Here is a 14,612-nt window from a genome sequence, read left to right as displayed (position 1 = left end):
GCTTTTGCAGGTGCAACCTCAGTGGTCCGGTAGAAATGTGTTGTGCAAAAAGGTTGCACACACATTGAGATCGTGTCCAAAAATTCCATACTGTGACAAATTAAATGAAGTTGTCTGTTGACGTATGCTAGACAAGAGATTGTCCAAAAGCAAAGTGCAACTTCTTGTAGAAAATTCAATGCATATACAATTTCATTCATGTTCATGAGTCTGGCCAAACAGAGTCAACTACAACAGGCAAATATGTCTAGTCCAAAAGTCCTGGGTGACATCTTATGCTAGCTAAACTGTCATGTTAGTGCCTACCAGCTTCCTCTTTGGAACTTAATGGATCCATTTAAGGGCCTAATTCTCATACTACGCAGTTCGATTATTAATTGGTAAAGAAAAATGTGCATGTTTAAAGACAGTCTATACAGAATACATTTGTTAATTGATCGGTTAAACCGTGCCAGGCATTGTAGAAATCAAATACACCGAATCTATTCCATAGGAGCCTGTGGTACAATAAATGGACTAGGAGGAATGGGCTACAGGTGAAGAGTATTGAGGCAGTCAAAGTAAAAGGCCCATCAAAATCCAGTTGAAGCTAGAACATTTTTAATGGGCTGCGTCTCAATCCACTGCATCCGCCTGTCGCCCTTACGCATCTGCGGTGGACAGGGGCCGAGCTACGGTGGTGTTGGTCAGACACCCCAAAAATGCAGTCTCAAAAACATCTATAGCTTCAGAACGGTTTGGCCTACAAACTGACCATTATGGGAAATTGACTCCCGAACATAGTTACATTTCCCTCTATGACCCCACAATTGTAAGACAGGTAACCCATACAAACAGAAGTATGGAGGTAGATGTGCCAACAGGGGTTGAAGCATCCAAAATAACATTTGAGTCAACTAGATATGGAAGACTCCTAAACTGATTTGACCCTTTGCTATTTGTGGTATGGGCTATAGTATAAGGCCAAATGCAAGTTTGAAACTAAATGGTCACTCAATTCTAGTAGCTAAATGAGCCATGGTCTGACCATCTAAAAACCATTCCCTATATGTTAGCTTACTGAGGTTGAAGACAGTCTCACTGTATACAATGCATGCCTACATCTAAAGTATGAACATATGAAGAATGTCTGACAACTCACCCCTTGACAAATGTAGACCCAAGCTTTTATTTTGAACAGCCAGTAGCAAAGGTAAAAGACTAGAAAACCAAAGAATTAACTGGGCAGTCATTTTTACTACAGACTGCACACCACCTGTTCTCAATTAGCAAGCAATGGACATGAGAACCATTATTTCACAGAGACATTTTTGAAAGTAGCACTGTTCATGTACTCCCTCACGCTAGAGTAGCAAGAGCACCAGATACTTCCTGGTCAAAACAAAAGCAGAAAGAAATGCAGTGTCAGCAACACAGAATGTTAAGTAACAAATGTCAAAAACAATTCTCACCATTAGCTTCTAGAGGATGAATCCATTACATTTTCCTGTTGAAAGATATATGGTTAGTACAAAGGACTTCAAATTCAGAGAGCAAAGTTCAGAGCAGGTTAAAGTGAACCATTACCTTGCAGAATCCTTCACTAGTGATGGATATACGCTTGGTGCACCAGTACGAACAAAACTGTCCTTGGGAGCATTTCCACTGTCAACAGGCATAGCGTCCCTAGGAGTGTAGCGGGTTAGGGAGAATACAGTCCTGCCATTCCCGTAGTGCGATTTGGAACTGTAGGAATAGATTGGGATGACACCCGACTGTTCAACGATGCTGGCCTGAGTGCTACTAGAGGCACCATCATCAGTGCTTTCGTAGTGATTCTGCTGAGACATTGGGGCCAGTTGCTTCTGGGGCATTTGAGCTACATGCCATAATTGCTGAGGCATGGGGGTCAGTTGGTGCTGTGGCATGGCAGTGTGTTGCTTCCGCTGCTGGGACATTTGAGCTGGATACCACACTTGCTGGGGTACGGCGGTCGGTTGCTCCTGCGGTAGAGGCATTGAGGCCGGTTGCTTCTGCTGCTGGGGAAATTCAGCTGGATGCCATACTTGCTGATGCGTATGCGGCATGGCGGTCACCGCAGCGACTTGCTTCTGGACCATTTTAGCTGGATACCACACGTCGTGAGGCTGCTGGGGCATAGGGGCCGGTTGCTTCTGTGCCCGATGCCACACTTGCTGAAGCATGGCAGCCGGTTGCTTATGCTGCTGGGGCACTTGAGCGGATTGCCACAGTTGTGGTGGATTGGCGGTCAGTTCGTTCTGCGGTAGATGCATAGTGAATGGTTGCTTCTGCTCCTGGAGAAATTGATCTGGATGCCACAATTGCTGAGGTGGCTGGGGCATGGCGGTCGGTTCAATTTGCTGCTGAGGTTCAGTAGCTGGTTGCTTTTGCTGCTGAGGCATTTGAGCTGGATGCCACTCTTGCTGGGGCATGGCGGTCGGTTGCTTCTGTGGTAGAGGCATGGAGGCCAGATGCTTCTGGGGCATTTGAGCTGGATACCTCACTTGCTGGGGTATGGTGGCCAGTTCCTGTTGCTGCTGGGGAATGTGCATTGGATGCCACACTTGCTGAGGTTGCTGGTGTATGGCGGTCAGTTCCTTCTGCGGTAAAAGCATTAGGGCTGGCTGCTTCTGCTGCTGGGGAAATTGAGCTGGATACCACTCTTGAGGCATGGTGGTCAGTTCCTTCTGCTGCTGAGTTGCAGCTGCTTGTTGCTTCTGGACCATTTTAGCTGGATACCACACGTCATGAGGCTGCTGGGGAATGGGGGCCAGTTGCCACAATTGCTGAAGCTTGGCAGCCGGTTGCTTATGCTGCTGGGGAATTTGAGCGGATTGCCACAGTTGTGGTGGAATGGCGGTCAGTTCCTTCTGCAGTTGACGAAATTTGGCTGGATGCCACTGAGGTTCAGCGGTTGGTTGCTTCTGGGGCATTTGAGCTGGATACCACACTTGCTGAGGTAGCTGGGGCATGGCGGTCGGTTCAATTTGCTGCTGAGGTTCAGCGGCCGGTTGCTTCTGCAGCTGGGGCTTTTGAGCTGGATACCATGCTTGCTGGGGCATGGTGGCCGGTTCTTTCTGCTGCTGAGGTTCAGCAGCCGGTTGCTTCTGCAGCTGGGGCTTTTGAGCTGGAGACCACATTTGCTGGGCCAAGGCGGTCGGTTGCTTCTGCTGCTGGGGTTCAGTGGTTGGTTGGTTCTGGGGCATTTTAGCTGGATACCACACTTGCTGAGGTTGCTGGTGTATGGCGGTCAGTTCCTTCTGCGGTAAAAGCATTAGGGCTGGTTGCTTCTGGGGAAATTGAGCTGGATGCCACTCTTGGGGCATGGTGGTCAGTTCCTTCTGCTGCTGAGTTGCAGCTGCTTGTTGCTTCTGGACCATTTTAGCTGGATACCACGCGTCATGAGGCTGCTGGGGAATGGGGGCCAGTTGCCACACTTGCTGAAGCTTGGCAGCCGGTTGCTTATGCTGCTGGGGAATTTGAGCGGATTGCCACAGTTGTGGTGGAATGGCGGTCAGTTCCTTCTGCAGTTGACGCATTTGGACGGGTTGCTCCTGGGGAAATTTGGCTGGATGCCACTGAGGTTCAGCGGTTGGTTGCTTCTGGGGCATTTGAGCTGGATACCACACTTGCTGAGGTTGCTGGGGCATGGCGGTCAGTTCAATCTGCTCCTGAGGATCAGCGGCCAGTTGCTTCTGGGTCTTAGCTGGATACCACACTTGCTGGGGCATGGCAGTCAGTTGCTTCAGCAGCATTTGAGCTGGATGCAACACTTGCTGAGGTTGCTGGGTTATGGAGGCCGGTTCCTTCTGCTGCCGAGGTTCAGTAGCCGGTTGCTTTTGCTGCTGGGGCAATTGAGCTGGATGCCACAGTTGCTGGTGCACGGTGGCCGGTTGCTTCTGCTGCATTTGAGCTGGATACCATGCTTTCTGACACATAGCTGTTGGTTGTTTCTGCGGTATAGGCATTGGAGCCGGTTGCTTCTGGGGCATGGTGGTCAGTTCCGTCTGCTGCTGAGGACCAGTAGCTGGTTGCTTTTGCTGCTGAGGAATTTGAACTGGATACCACACTTGCTGAGGTAGCTGGGGTATGGAGGCGTGTTCCTTCTGATGCTGAAGTTCAGTAACTGGTTGCTTCTGGGGCATTTGAGTTGGATACCACATTTTCTGAGGTGCCTGGGGCATGGGGGCCAGTTGCTTTTGCAGAATGGCTGCCAGATGTTTCTGTTGCTCTTCGGTCAGCTGCGCTTGCAATTGAGCTGTTGGAGAGTTGTAATTACCATATCCTTTAGACCTAAGTGGGCCTGTATAGAGCCATGCTGCATCAGAACCTGGTGCAGGATACCCATCACCTAGGTTAGATAAAGAAAAAGTAAAATGCCAGCCTTTGAAGTTATTGGTACCACAACTGTTACTTGAAATGAATGTGTAGAAACTCACTTGATGTAGAACAGGTTATCCCGCCAATTAGCAGGCAACAAAGCCAAGAAACTCTTAAAAAAAAAAGAAGAAAGTCTGTTATAAAACACAGCTACCTGTAACACCTGAAGGACAAGGGAAACAAACTAGAGCAATACTTTTAAAAACCTACCTGAAAGCGATTCCAATCATCACGGCCATTTTTCACCTCAAAAGCTCCCCAGTATTCAGAACTAATGGCTGGTATAAGCCCTAGCATAATATCCCTTATGCTGTATCTGCAAGCTTTTTTGGTTGCTCCTTTTAAACAAATCCCAGACCCTTCTAATGTCATTGGCTAATTAAGGACAGCTGTAATCCCTGAACTACATTTGATTCCTAATTCCAAATTGACCCCTAAAACCTACACCCTGGCCTAAACTTCTGTGCATCAGAAATTATTGAATAGGTATAAGCAATATGGCAACAATTGCATCCAGCCTATCAGAATGCAAGGTGATGCAATTACCATATTGCTATAACCTATCTGATTGTTTCAAATGCCCATAAGTGACTAAGTGGTAGGTGTAGGGGCTAGGGGTTGATTTGGAATTCAGGATATTTACTCAGGTGTGGTTGATTCTCTAAGTGAGTTCCTGACAGGTTCCTGACAGGTTTGACAGCCCTTACTCTAAAGCATGCTTCAAACTCATTACACGGAGGGCCGAGTGTCTGTGGGTTTTTGCTTTTTCCTTGTACTTGATTGCTGAATTAAGGCCGCTAATTACTCCCCTCACCTACGGTAGTTGTCTAGGTCTTAAACAAAAACCTATAGACACTAGGCCCTCCATGGAATGAGTTTGACACCCCTGCTCTAAAGTAGGAAACACATTTTGTCTTGGCACTTCATTGATCGGTTTAAATTATTGCTTGTACAAAATTTACTTGGTTCATTTGAAGATTAGAGGCTAAATGAGCAGTTAGGCACCATTATTTTACACATGCCTTCTTTTAAACCGTGTGTTTCATTCAGCATAGTAACAGTAGATGGTTAACATGTTTCAGTTGCACATAGTGCCACATCTTGGACAAATTCTGAATTCAGACAGATGCCAATTAAACACTCACATTATGCAAACACTGCACACATATGCTTTGATGAGCTGAGTCTTTAATTTTTCAGAGGCAAACATATAGTAGGGCTCGTTTGAGTGGTAAGGCTAAAGCTGACTGTAGACCAAAGTCAAGAAGTAAAGTCAGGAGAGGTGCATCTGCGACAACCGAAATTCGGATACTGTCTTTTTCCAACAGCAAGGCTCAGATCACCATGGCAGTGTTGCCATTGTTTATAAAAGGTTTCCTTTATAATATCAAAAAAACATGTCTCCAACACCCACTCACAAACTGAAATAACTTATGTTACATTATACAATAAATGAGAGAGAGCCTCAATCAAATTGGTTCCTGTTTCAGTCATGTTCTTGTTCGCGTGGGTTAAACAAAAACAATAATGATTGGGTGACAATGGAGCCCCCACATGACAGGTGATGGCTGCAGGATGAAGTTGGTGAAGAGCAATTGCAGAAACTTGGAGATTCTGCAGATTTTTGTAAAGTTCATGCAGTCGACATATAGACTCACGTGGTAAATGTTTTATCCCCAGAACGCAAAACACTTTGAAAGGCGGTGACCAACAATTGTCACCTACTTGACAATAGTGATCAGCTCGAAGGTGCCCACTATCTCAATAAAATGTCTCCCTCATGTGGATGAAATAAAACACAAGACAACAACCCATCTCCTCATCCTCTGACCGTCTACCCTCCTTTGTGGAAGCTTTTTTTCCAATGTTGTCTCAACTTTGATTGCAGTACACATCCACAAACACATAAACTCGAATGCAACTGTTTAGATAGCTATGCATATATCTCCAGTCCCCTTAAATCTGCCAAAGTGTTTTCCCTATTCCGACTGATGTTTCCGCTTGCGTTCCATCTCTGATAATTATACTTGATTCAAAGTCTGTGCCTTGAAAATTCCAATGTCCTTTTCTTCTCCTGTTTCTTTCAGCACAGCAGGCAGACAATCTGTTCTTTATTCTGGTCTTTTATATTCACCCCGAGTGCTCCAATCCTTCTGTACTTTATTGTACGGCCCTTAATGTCTAGAAATCTGCACTAACTCCCCTCTTCCACTGCTGTAGGCTGGCCTACTGTAACTGGAAGGCAAATGCATGTCACTTAAATCAGACCGGGTTCAAATACTATTTAAAATATTTCTATTAATTTCACATACATTCAAAGTAAGTATTCTGATCTTTTATTTGAAAAGATAAGTAGTTAAATGTTATGTATTTGGAAATACACTTGGAAAGTGTTTGAAAAACTCCAAATCACACACTATTTTACACTCCAATGTATTAAATAAGTATTTGAAAATACTGTCAAATAATACAATTTGTATTATAACCCAGATATTATAACTCAGATACTGAAATACACATGTTTTTGAATACAGGTCTGCACTTAAATGTAGCATTTGCATGAAAATACACAGATATATATTGTATACTGCATCACATTCCATTGTATTTGTTGTTTCTTTGCGATTGCATTTGAAATCCTCAACTGTCATTTTTTCTGAAGACAGATTCCAATTCTTCTTTCTCTGTTAGACCCTCCAGGCCCTATTAGTCTACTGAGTTCAGTCAGTTGCAATTGTAACCATCAGATCCAACATCTCAGTGGTGAGTAGCCACTGAGCTGTTGTCAACTTGCAGATGGCAGTCCTCACATAAAGACACACCATGCCCACCAGAGCACACACATAGCCTACATCAGATTCAGGCAGAAATCAATACTGACTCCAAAACAGACACAATTATTATTTACATTCATTTATTTGTTTGTTTTACAACTCAGTTTTAGGATCAGGTACTAGTGCCTGCTTCACCTCCTAAAATTAAGAAAAAAGTATTTGAGAAGCAATGTAGATAGATTATATAGAGGCAACTCAGTATAGTTCACTGCTGCTTTCTATATATTATCAAAGCCACTTAAACGTATACTGCTCCATAGACATGAGTTCAAAATTAATTTGTTTCTTTCAAATACTTTTTTAGCTGCTCTTAATTGAGAGTTTCTGTCACTCCGGGCAGGCTCAATCATCCCTCAAAGGCATTTGAAAGAAAACCAATGCTATTTGAACTCAGGTTTGTTTTCACCTCAGAACTTGAGATCGCCTCTTATGAGTGAGTGGAGTTCTCTCCCTCGGGCATGAGCCATTTCATGGCTGACTCGCTGTCGTAAATGCCTAGAGATTTTTTGGGACTTCAGCCCGTTTACCAGCACAAACAGGAACTGAGACAAATAAATCATAGTTATGTTCAGTAGGGCACAGCGTAGCAAAACGTTCTGCAACCGAAACTAAAATCAGTGTTTTTTTGGGACGAGACCAATGTCAAAAGTAGTTCAATATATATACAATGCTCACGAAAATAATACATCCTAGATCTGAATGAATGAAATATTCTTAATAAAAAAGAAATCTTTACATAGTTGAATGTGCTGACAACAAAATCACACAAAAATGATCAATGGAAATCAAATGTATCAACCCATGGAGGTCTGGATTTGGAGTCACACTCAAAATTAAAGTGGAAAACCACACTACAGGCTGATCCAACTTTGATGTAATGTCTTTAAAAGAAGTCAAAATGAGGCTCAGTAGTGTGTGTGGCCTCCACGTGCCTGTATGACCTCCCTACAACGCCTGGGCATGCTCCTGATGAGGTGGCGGATTGTCTCCTGAGGGATCTCCTCCCAGACCTGGACTAAAGCATCCGCCAACTCCTAGACAGTCTGTGGTGCAACGTGGCGTTGGTGGATGGAGCGAGACATGATGTCCCAGATGTGCTCAATTGGATTCAGGTCTGGGGAACGGGCAGGCCAGTCCATAGCATCAATGCCTTCCTCTTGCAGGAACTGCTGACACACTCCAGCCACATGAGGTCTAGCATTGTCTTGCATTAGGAGGAACCCAGGGCCAACCGCACCAGCATATGGTCTCACAAGGGGTCTTAGGATCTCATCTCGGTACCTAATGGCAGTCAGGCTACCACTGGCGAGCACATGGAGGGCTGTGCGGCCCCCCAAAGAAATGCCACCCCACACCATGACTGACCCACCGCCAAACCGGTCATGCTAGAGGATGTTGCAGGCAGCAGAACATTCTCCACGGCGTCTCCAGACTCTGTCACGTCTGTCACGTGCTTAGTGTGAACCTGCTTTCATCTGTGAAGAGCACAGGGCGCCAGTGGCGAATTTGCCAATCTTGGTGTTCTCTGGCAAATGCCAAACATCCTGCACGGTGTTGGGATGTAAGCACAACCCCCACCTGTGGACATCGGGCCCTCATACCACCCTCATGGAGTCTGTTTCTGACCGTTTGAGCAGACACATGCACATTTGTGGCCTGCTGGAGGTCATTTTGCAGGGCTCTGGCAGTGCTCCTCCTTGCACAAAGGCGGAGGTAGCGGTCCTGCTGCTGGGTTGTTGCCCTCCTACGGCCTCCTCCACGTCTCCTGATGTACTGGCCTGTTTCCTGGTAGCGCCTCCACGCTCCGGACACTACGCTGACAGACACAGCAAACCTTCTTGCCACAGCTCGCATTAATGTGCCATCCTGGATGAGCTGCACTACCTGAGCCACTTGTGTGGGTTGTAGACTCCGTCTCATGCTACCACTAGAGTGAAAGCACCGCCAGCAATCAAAAGTGATGAAAACATCAGCCAGGAAGCATAGGAACTGAGAAGTGGTCTGTGGTCCCCAACTGCAGAACCACTCCTTTATTGGGGGTGTCTTGCTAATTGCCTATAATTTCCACCTGTTGTCTATTCCATTTGCACAACAGAATGTGAAATTTATTGTCAATCAGTGTTGATTCCTAAGTGGACAGTTTGATTTCACAGAAGTGTGATTGACTTGGAGTTACATTGTGTTGTTTAAGTGTTCCCTTTATTTTTTTGAGCAGTGTATATACAGTGGGGCAAAAAAGTATTTAGTCAGCCACCAATTGTGCAAGTTCTCCCACTTAAAAAGATGAGAGAGGTCTGTACTTTTCATCATAGGTACACTTCAACTACGACAAACAAAATGAGAAACAAAATCTAGAAAATCCCATTGTAGGATTTTGAATGAATTTATTTGCAAATTGTGGTGGAAAACAAGTATGCAGACAGCATTGGCTATAAATTATCGTTCAGTTTGGTCTCCTAAACAAAGCTCTTATCTCGTTCTTGGTACAAAATGGTACCAAGACATTACCTCACACAATTGATATATATCAATTGTCATTTTAGACACTCCCATCCCAAATACAACCCATTCTGGACAAGCTCATGGAGAGGAGAGTGAGTAAGGGCAACGAGAGAGGGAACATAGAATGGTTCCAGACACTACCATCCTCCTCTCCCCGATGGGAAAAGTAGGGAGTGACTGGCACACAGACATTGTGGAGCCAAGGGATAATTGGTTCCCCCTCAATCATCCCTACACATGGTTTAAAATATATGTTTACACATGACGACAAGCTTGACCTCTCCCCTCTCTGCGGCCCAAGTAACTGAACCCAGGACAGAGAAAGTATAACTGAAAATGGCCACAACAAGATACATTCTAAATGAGAAGTAACTCACAAGAATATAATGAAAATAAAACATCTTATCTATGTTACCCAACTAATTCTGATTCATCCCCAACAAATGTTCTGAGGTTGGTTCTCCATAGTGACAGGACAAAGGAATTTCTCTGTGGCCTGAGATTTACCAGGGGCGTGAGGGGCAATAAAAAAAAACACGTCTTCAGACCCACAGATCTCTCCTCTGTTGTGTTTGAGAGATAATCTGTAGGGTTGTGGTCTCCTGTATCCTGACGTGATCAAGACAGTCATGACACTGCTTTCCCAGGAACAGGCCCAGATCCCCGTGATTTGTGTGAAGAGAAGGTGGAGAAAAAGGGGCCAGAGACTGGACTGCCTTCTGAGAATTAGTAGGCGATCGAATAAACCCCCACATCCTTCCATTCTGCTAGCAAACGTGCAATCTTTGGAAAATTAAATACATGACCTACGCGGAAGATTAATTCAAAACTGTAATATCTTATGCTTCACAGAGTCGTGGCTGATTGACGACATTATCAACATACAGCTGGCTATCCTCCAGGATAGAACAGCGGCGTATGGTAAGACAAGGTGCGGTGGACTATGTATTTTTGTAAATAACAGCTGGTGCACGATATCTAAGGAATTCTCAAGCTATTGCCAGCTTGAGGTAGAATATCTCATGATAAGCTGTAGACCACACTATCTACCTAGAGAGTTTTCGTCTGTATTTTTTGTAGCTGTCTACATACCACCACAGACTGAGGCTGGCACTAAGACCGCATTGAATGAACTGTATTCTGCCATAAGCAAACAGGAAAACGCTCACCGGGAGACGGTGCTCCTAGTAGCCGGGGACTTGAATGTATGGAAACTTAAATACATCTTACCAAATTTCGAATCAGCATGTCAAATGTGCAACCAGAGGGGGAAAAAAAACTCTGGACCACCTTTACTCCACACACAGAGACGCACACAAAGCTCTCCCTCACCCTCCATTTGGCAAATCTTACCATAATTTAATCTTCCTGATTCCTGCTTACAAGCAATAATTTAAGCAGGAAACACCAGTGACTTGATCAATAAAAAAGTGGTCAGATGAAGCAGCAGCTAAGCTGCAGGACTGTTTTGCTAGCACAGACTGGAATATATTCTGGGATTCCTCCGATGACATTGAGGAGTACACCACACCAGTCATTGGCTTCATCAATAAGTGCATCAATGACGTCGTCCCCACAGTGACCGTACGTACATACCCCAAACAAAAGCCATGGATTACAGGCAACATTTGCACTGAGCTAAAGGCTAGAGGTGCGGCTTTCAAGGAGCGGGACGCTAACCCGGAAGCTTATAAGAAATCCCGCTATGCCCTCTGATGAACAATCAAACAAGCAATACAGGACTAAGATTGATCGTACTACACCGGCTCTGACACTCGTCGGATGTGGCAGGGCTTGCGAACCTTTACAGACTACAAAGGGAAGCACAGAAGAGAGCTGCCCAGTGACACGAGCCACCAGACGAGCTAAACTACTTCTATGCTCGCTTCAAGGCAAATAACACTAAAGCATGCATGAAAGCAAAAGCCGATCAGGAAGACTGTGTGATCACGCTCTCCGCAGCCGATGTGAGTAAGACCTTTAAAGAGGTCAACATTCACAAGACCGCTAGGCTTGACAGATTACCAGGACGTGTACTGCGAGCAGGTGCTGACCAACTGGCAAGTGTCTTCACTGACATTTTTAACCTCTCCCTGTCCGAGTCTGTAATACCAACATGTTTTAAGCAGACCACCATAGTCACTGTGCTCAAGAACACTAAGGTAACCTGCCAAAATGACTACCGACCCGTACCACTCACGTCTGTAGCTATGAAGTGCTTTGAAAGGCAGGTCATGGCTCACATCAACACCATTATCCCAGCAACCCTAGACCCACCCCAATTTGCATACCGCCCTAACAGATCCACATATGATGCAATTTTATTGCACTCCACACCGATATTTTTTGACTAGAGCTCAGCATTCAACATCATAGTGCCCTCAAAGCTCATCAATAAGCTAAGGACCCTGGGAAATTTGGCTGGATGCCACTGAGGTTCAGCGGTTGGTTGCTTCTGGGGCATTTGAGCTGGATACCACACTTGCTGAGGTTGCTGGGGCATGGCGGTCAGTTCAATCTGCTCCTGAGGATCAGCGGCCAGTTGCTTCTGGGTCTTAGCTGGATACCACACTTGCTGGGGCATGGCAGTCAGTTGCTTCAGCAGCATTTGAGCTGGATGCAACACTTGCTGAGGTTGCTGGGTTATGGAGGCCGGTTCCTTCTGCTGCCGAGGTTCAGTAGCCGGTTGCTTTTGCTGCTGGGGCAATTGAGCTGGATGCCACAGTTGCTGGTGCACGGTGGCCGGTTGCTTCTGCTGCATTTGAGCTGGATACCATGCTTTCTGACCCATAGCTGTTGGTTGTTTCTGCGGTATAGGCATTGGAGCCGGTTGCTTCTGGGGCATGGTGGTCAGTTCCGTCTGCTGCTGAGGACCAGTAGCTGGTTGCTTTTGCTGCTGAGGAATTTGAACTGGATACCACACTTGCTGAGGTAGCTGGGGTATGGAGGCGTGTTCCTTCTGATGCTGAAGTTCAGTAACTGGTTGCTTCTGGGGCATTTGAGTTGGATACCACATTTTCTGAGGTGCCTGGGGCATGGGGGCCAGTTGCTTTTGCAGAATGGCTGCCAGATGTTTCTGTTGCTCTTCGGTCAGCTGCGCTTGCAATTGAGCTGTTGGAGAGTTGTAATTACCATATCCTTTAGACCTAAGTGGGCCTGTATAGAGCCATGCTGCATCAGAACCTGGTGCAGGATACCCATCACCTAGGTTAGATAAAGAAAAAGTAAAATGCCAGCCTTTGAAGTTATTGGTACCACAACTGTTACTTGAAATGAATGTGTAGAAACTCACTTGATGTAGAACAGGTTATCCCGCCAATTAGCAGGCAACAAAGCCAAGAAACTCTTAAAAAAAAAAGAAGAAAGTCTGTTATAAAACACAGCTACCTGTAACACCTGAAGGACAAGGGAAACAAACTAGAGCAATACTTTTAAAAACCTACCTGAAAGCGATTCCAATCATCACGGCCATTTTTCACCTCAAAAGCTCCCCAGTATTCAGAACTAATGGCTGGTATAAGCCCTAGCATAATATCCCTTATGCTGTATCTGCAAGCTTTTTTGGTTGCTCCTTTTAAACAAATCCCAGACCCTTCTAATGTCATTGGCTAATTAAGGACAGCTGTAATCCCTGAACTACATTTGATTCCTAATTCCAAATTGACCCCTAAAACCTACACCCTGGCCTAAACTTCTGTGCATCAGAAATTATTGAATAGGTATAAGCAATATGGCAACAATTGCATCCAGCCTATCAGAATGCAAGGTGATGCAATTACCATATTGCTATAACCTATCTGATTGTTTCAAATGCCCATAAGTGACTAAGTGGTAGGTGTAGGGGCTAGGGGTTGATTTGGAATTCAGGATATTTACTCAGGTGTGGTTGATTCTCTAAGTGAGTTCCTGACAGGTTCCTGACAGGTTTGACAGCCCTTACTCTAAAGCATGCTTCAAACTCATTACACGGAGGGCCGAGTGTCTGTGGGTTTTTGCTTTTTCCTTGTACTTGATTGCTGAATTAAGGCCGCTAATTACTCCCCTCACCTACGGTAGTTGTCTAGGTCTTAAACAAAAACCTATAGACACTAGGCCCTCCATGGAATGAGTTTGACACCCCTGCTCTAAAGTAGGAAACACATTTTGTCTTGGCACTTCATTGATCGGTTTAAATTATTGCTTGTACAAAATTTACTTGGTTCATTTGAAGATTAGAGGCTAAATGAGCAGTTAGGCACCATTATTTTACACATGCCTTCTTTTAAACCGTGTGTTTCATTCAGCATAGTAACAGTAGATGGTTAACATGTTTCAGTTGCACATAGTGCCACATCTTGGACAAATTCTGAATTCAGACAGATGCCAATTAAACACTCACATTATGCAAACACTGCACACATATGCTTTGATGAGCTGAGTCTTTAATTTTTCAGAGGCAAACATATAGTAGGGCTCGTTTGAGTGGTAAGGCTAAAGCTGACTGTAGACCAAAGTCAAGAAGTAAAGTCAGGAGAGGTGCATCTGCGACAACCGAAATTCGGATACTGTCTTTTTCCAACAGCAAGGCTCAGATCACCATGGCAGTGTTGCCATTGTTTATAAAAGGTTTCCTTTATAATATCAAAAAAACATGTCTCCAACACCCACTCACAAACTGAAATAACTTATGTTACATTATACAATAAATGAGAGAGAGCCTCAATCAAATTGGTTCCTGTTTCAGTCATGTTCTTGTTCGCGTGGGTTAAACAAAAACAATAATGATTGGGTGACAATGGAGCCCCCACATGACAGGTGATGGCTGCAGGATGAAGTTGGTGAAGAGCAATTGCAGAAACTTGGAGATTCTGCAGATTTTTGTAAAGTTCATGCAGTCGACATATAGACTCACGTGGT

The 14,612-nt window shown here is 44.9% G+C and overlaps 1 protein-coding gene across 4 annotated transcripts; it reads right to left on the bottom strand.

Annotated features, from left to right (window-relative positions):
• Positions 1-1,143: 1,143 nt before the first annotated feature.
• On the bottom strand, positions 1,144-13,289 carry LOC116364969 (mediator of RNA polymerase II transcription subunit 15-like). 4 transcript variants are annotated; one of them, XM_031817736.1, is made up of 6 exons: positions 13,160-13,289; positions 13,009-13,061; positions 12,134-12,953; positions 1,567-3,564; positions 1,452-1,486; positions 1,149-1,371 (listed from the first exon to the last, which is right to left on the bottom strand). In XM_031817736.1, the coding sequence occupies exons 1-5, from the start codon at positions 13,186-13,188 to the stop codon at positions 1,477-1,479; spliced, it is 2,910 nt and encodes a 969-aa protein (XP_031673596.1). In that variant the 5' UTR covers positions 13,189-13,289; the 3' UTR covers positions 1,149-1,371; positions 1,452-1,476. The 4 variants fall into 4 exon arrangements, with proteins under 4 accessions (XP_031673595.1, XP_031673596.1, XP_031673598.1 ...); XM_031817738.1 differs by having other exon boundaries at positions 12,134-12,920; XM_031817735.1 differs by lacking the exons at positions 12,134-12,953; positions 13,009-13,061; positions 13,160-13,289 and adding exons at positions 4,440-4,492; positions 4,591-4,720 and having other exon boundaries at positions 1,144-1,371; positions 1,567-4,384.
• Positions 13,290-14,612: the final 1,323 nt, after the last annotated feature.

Source organism: Oncorhynchus kisutch, unplaced genomic scaffold (genome assembly GCF_002021735.2).
Source record: "Oncorhynchus kisutch isolate 150728-3 unplaced genomic scaffold, Okis_V2 scaffold1136, whole genome shotgun sequence".
Taxonomy (NCBI): Eukaryota; Metazoa; Chordata; class Actinopteri; order Salmoniformes; family Salmonidae; genus Oncorhynchus; species Oncorhynchus kisutch.
This window is presented reverse-complemented; position numbering and strand designations above follow the sequence as displayed.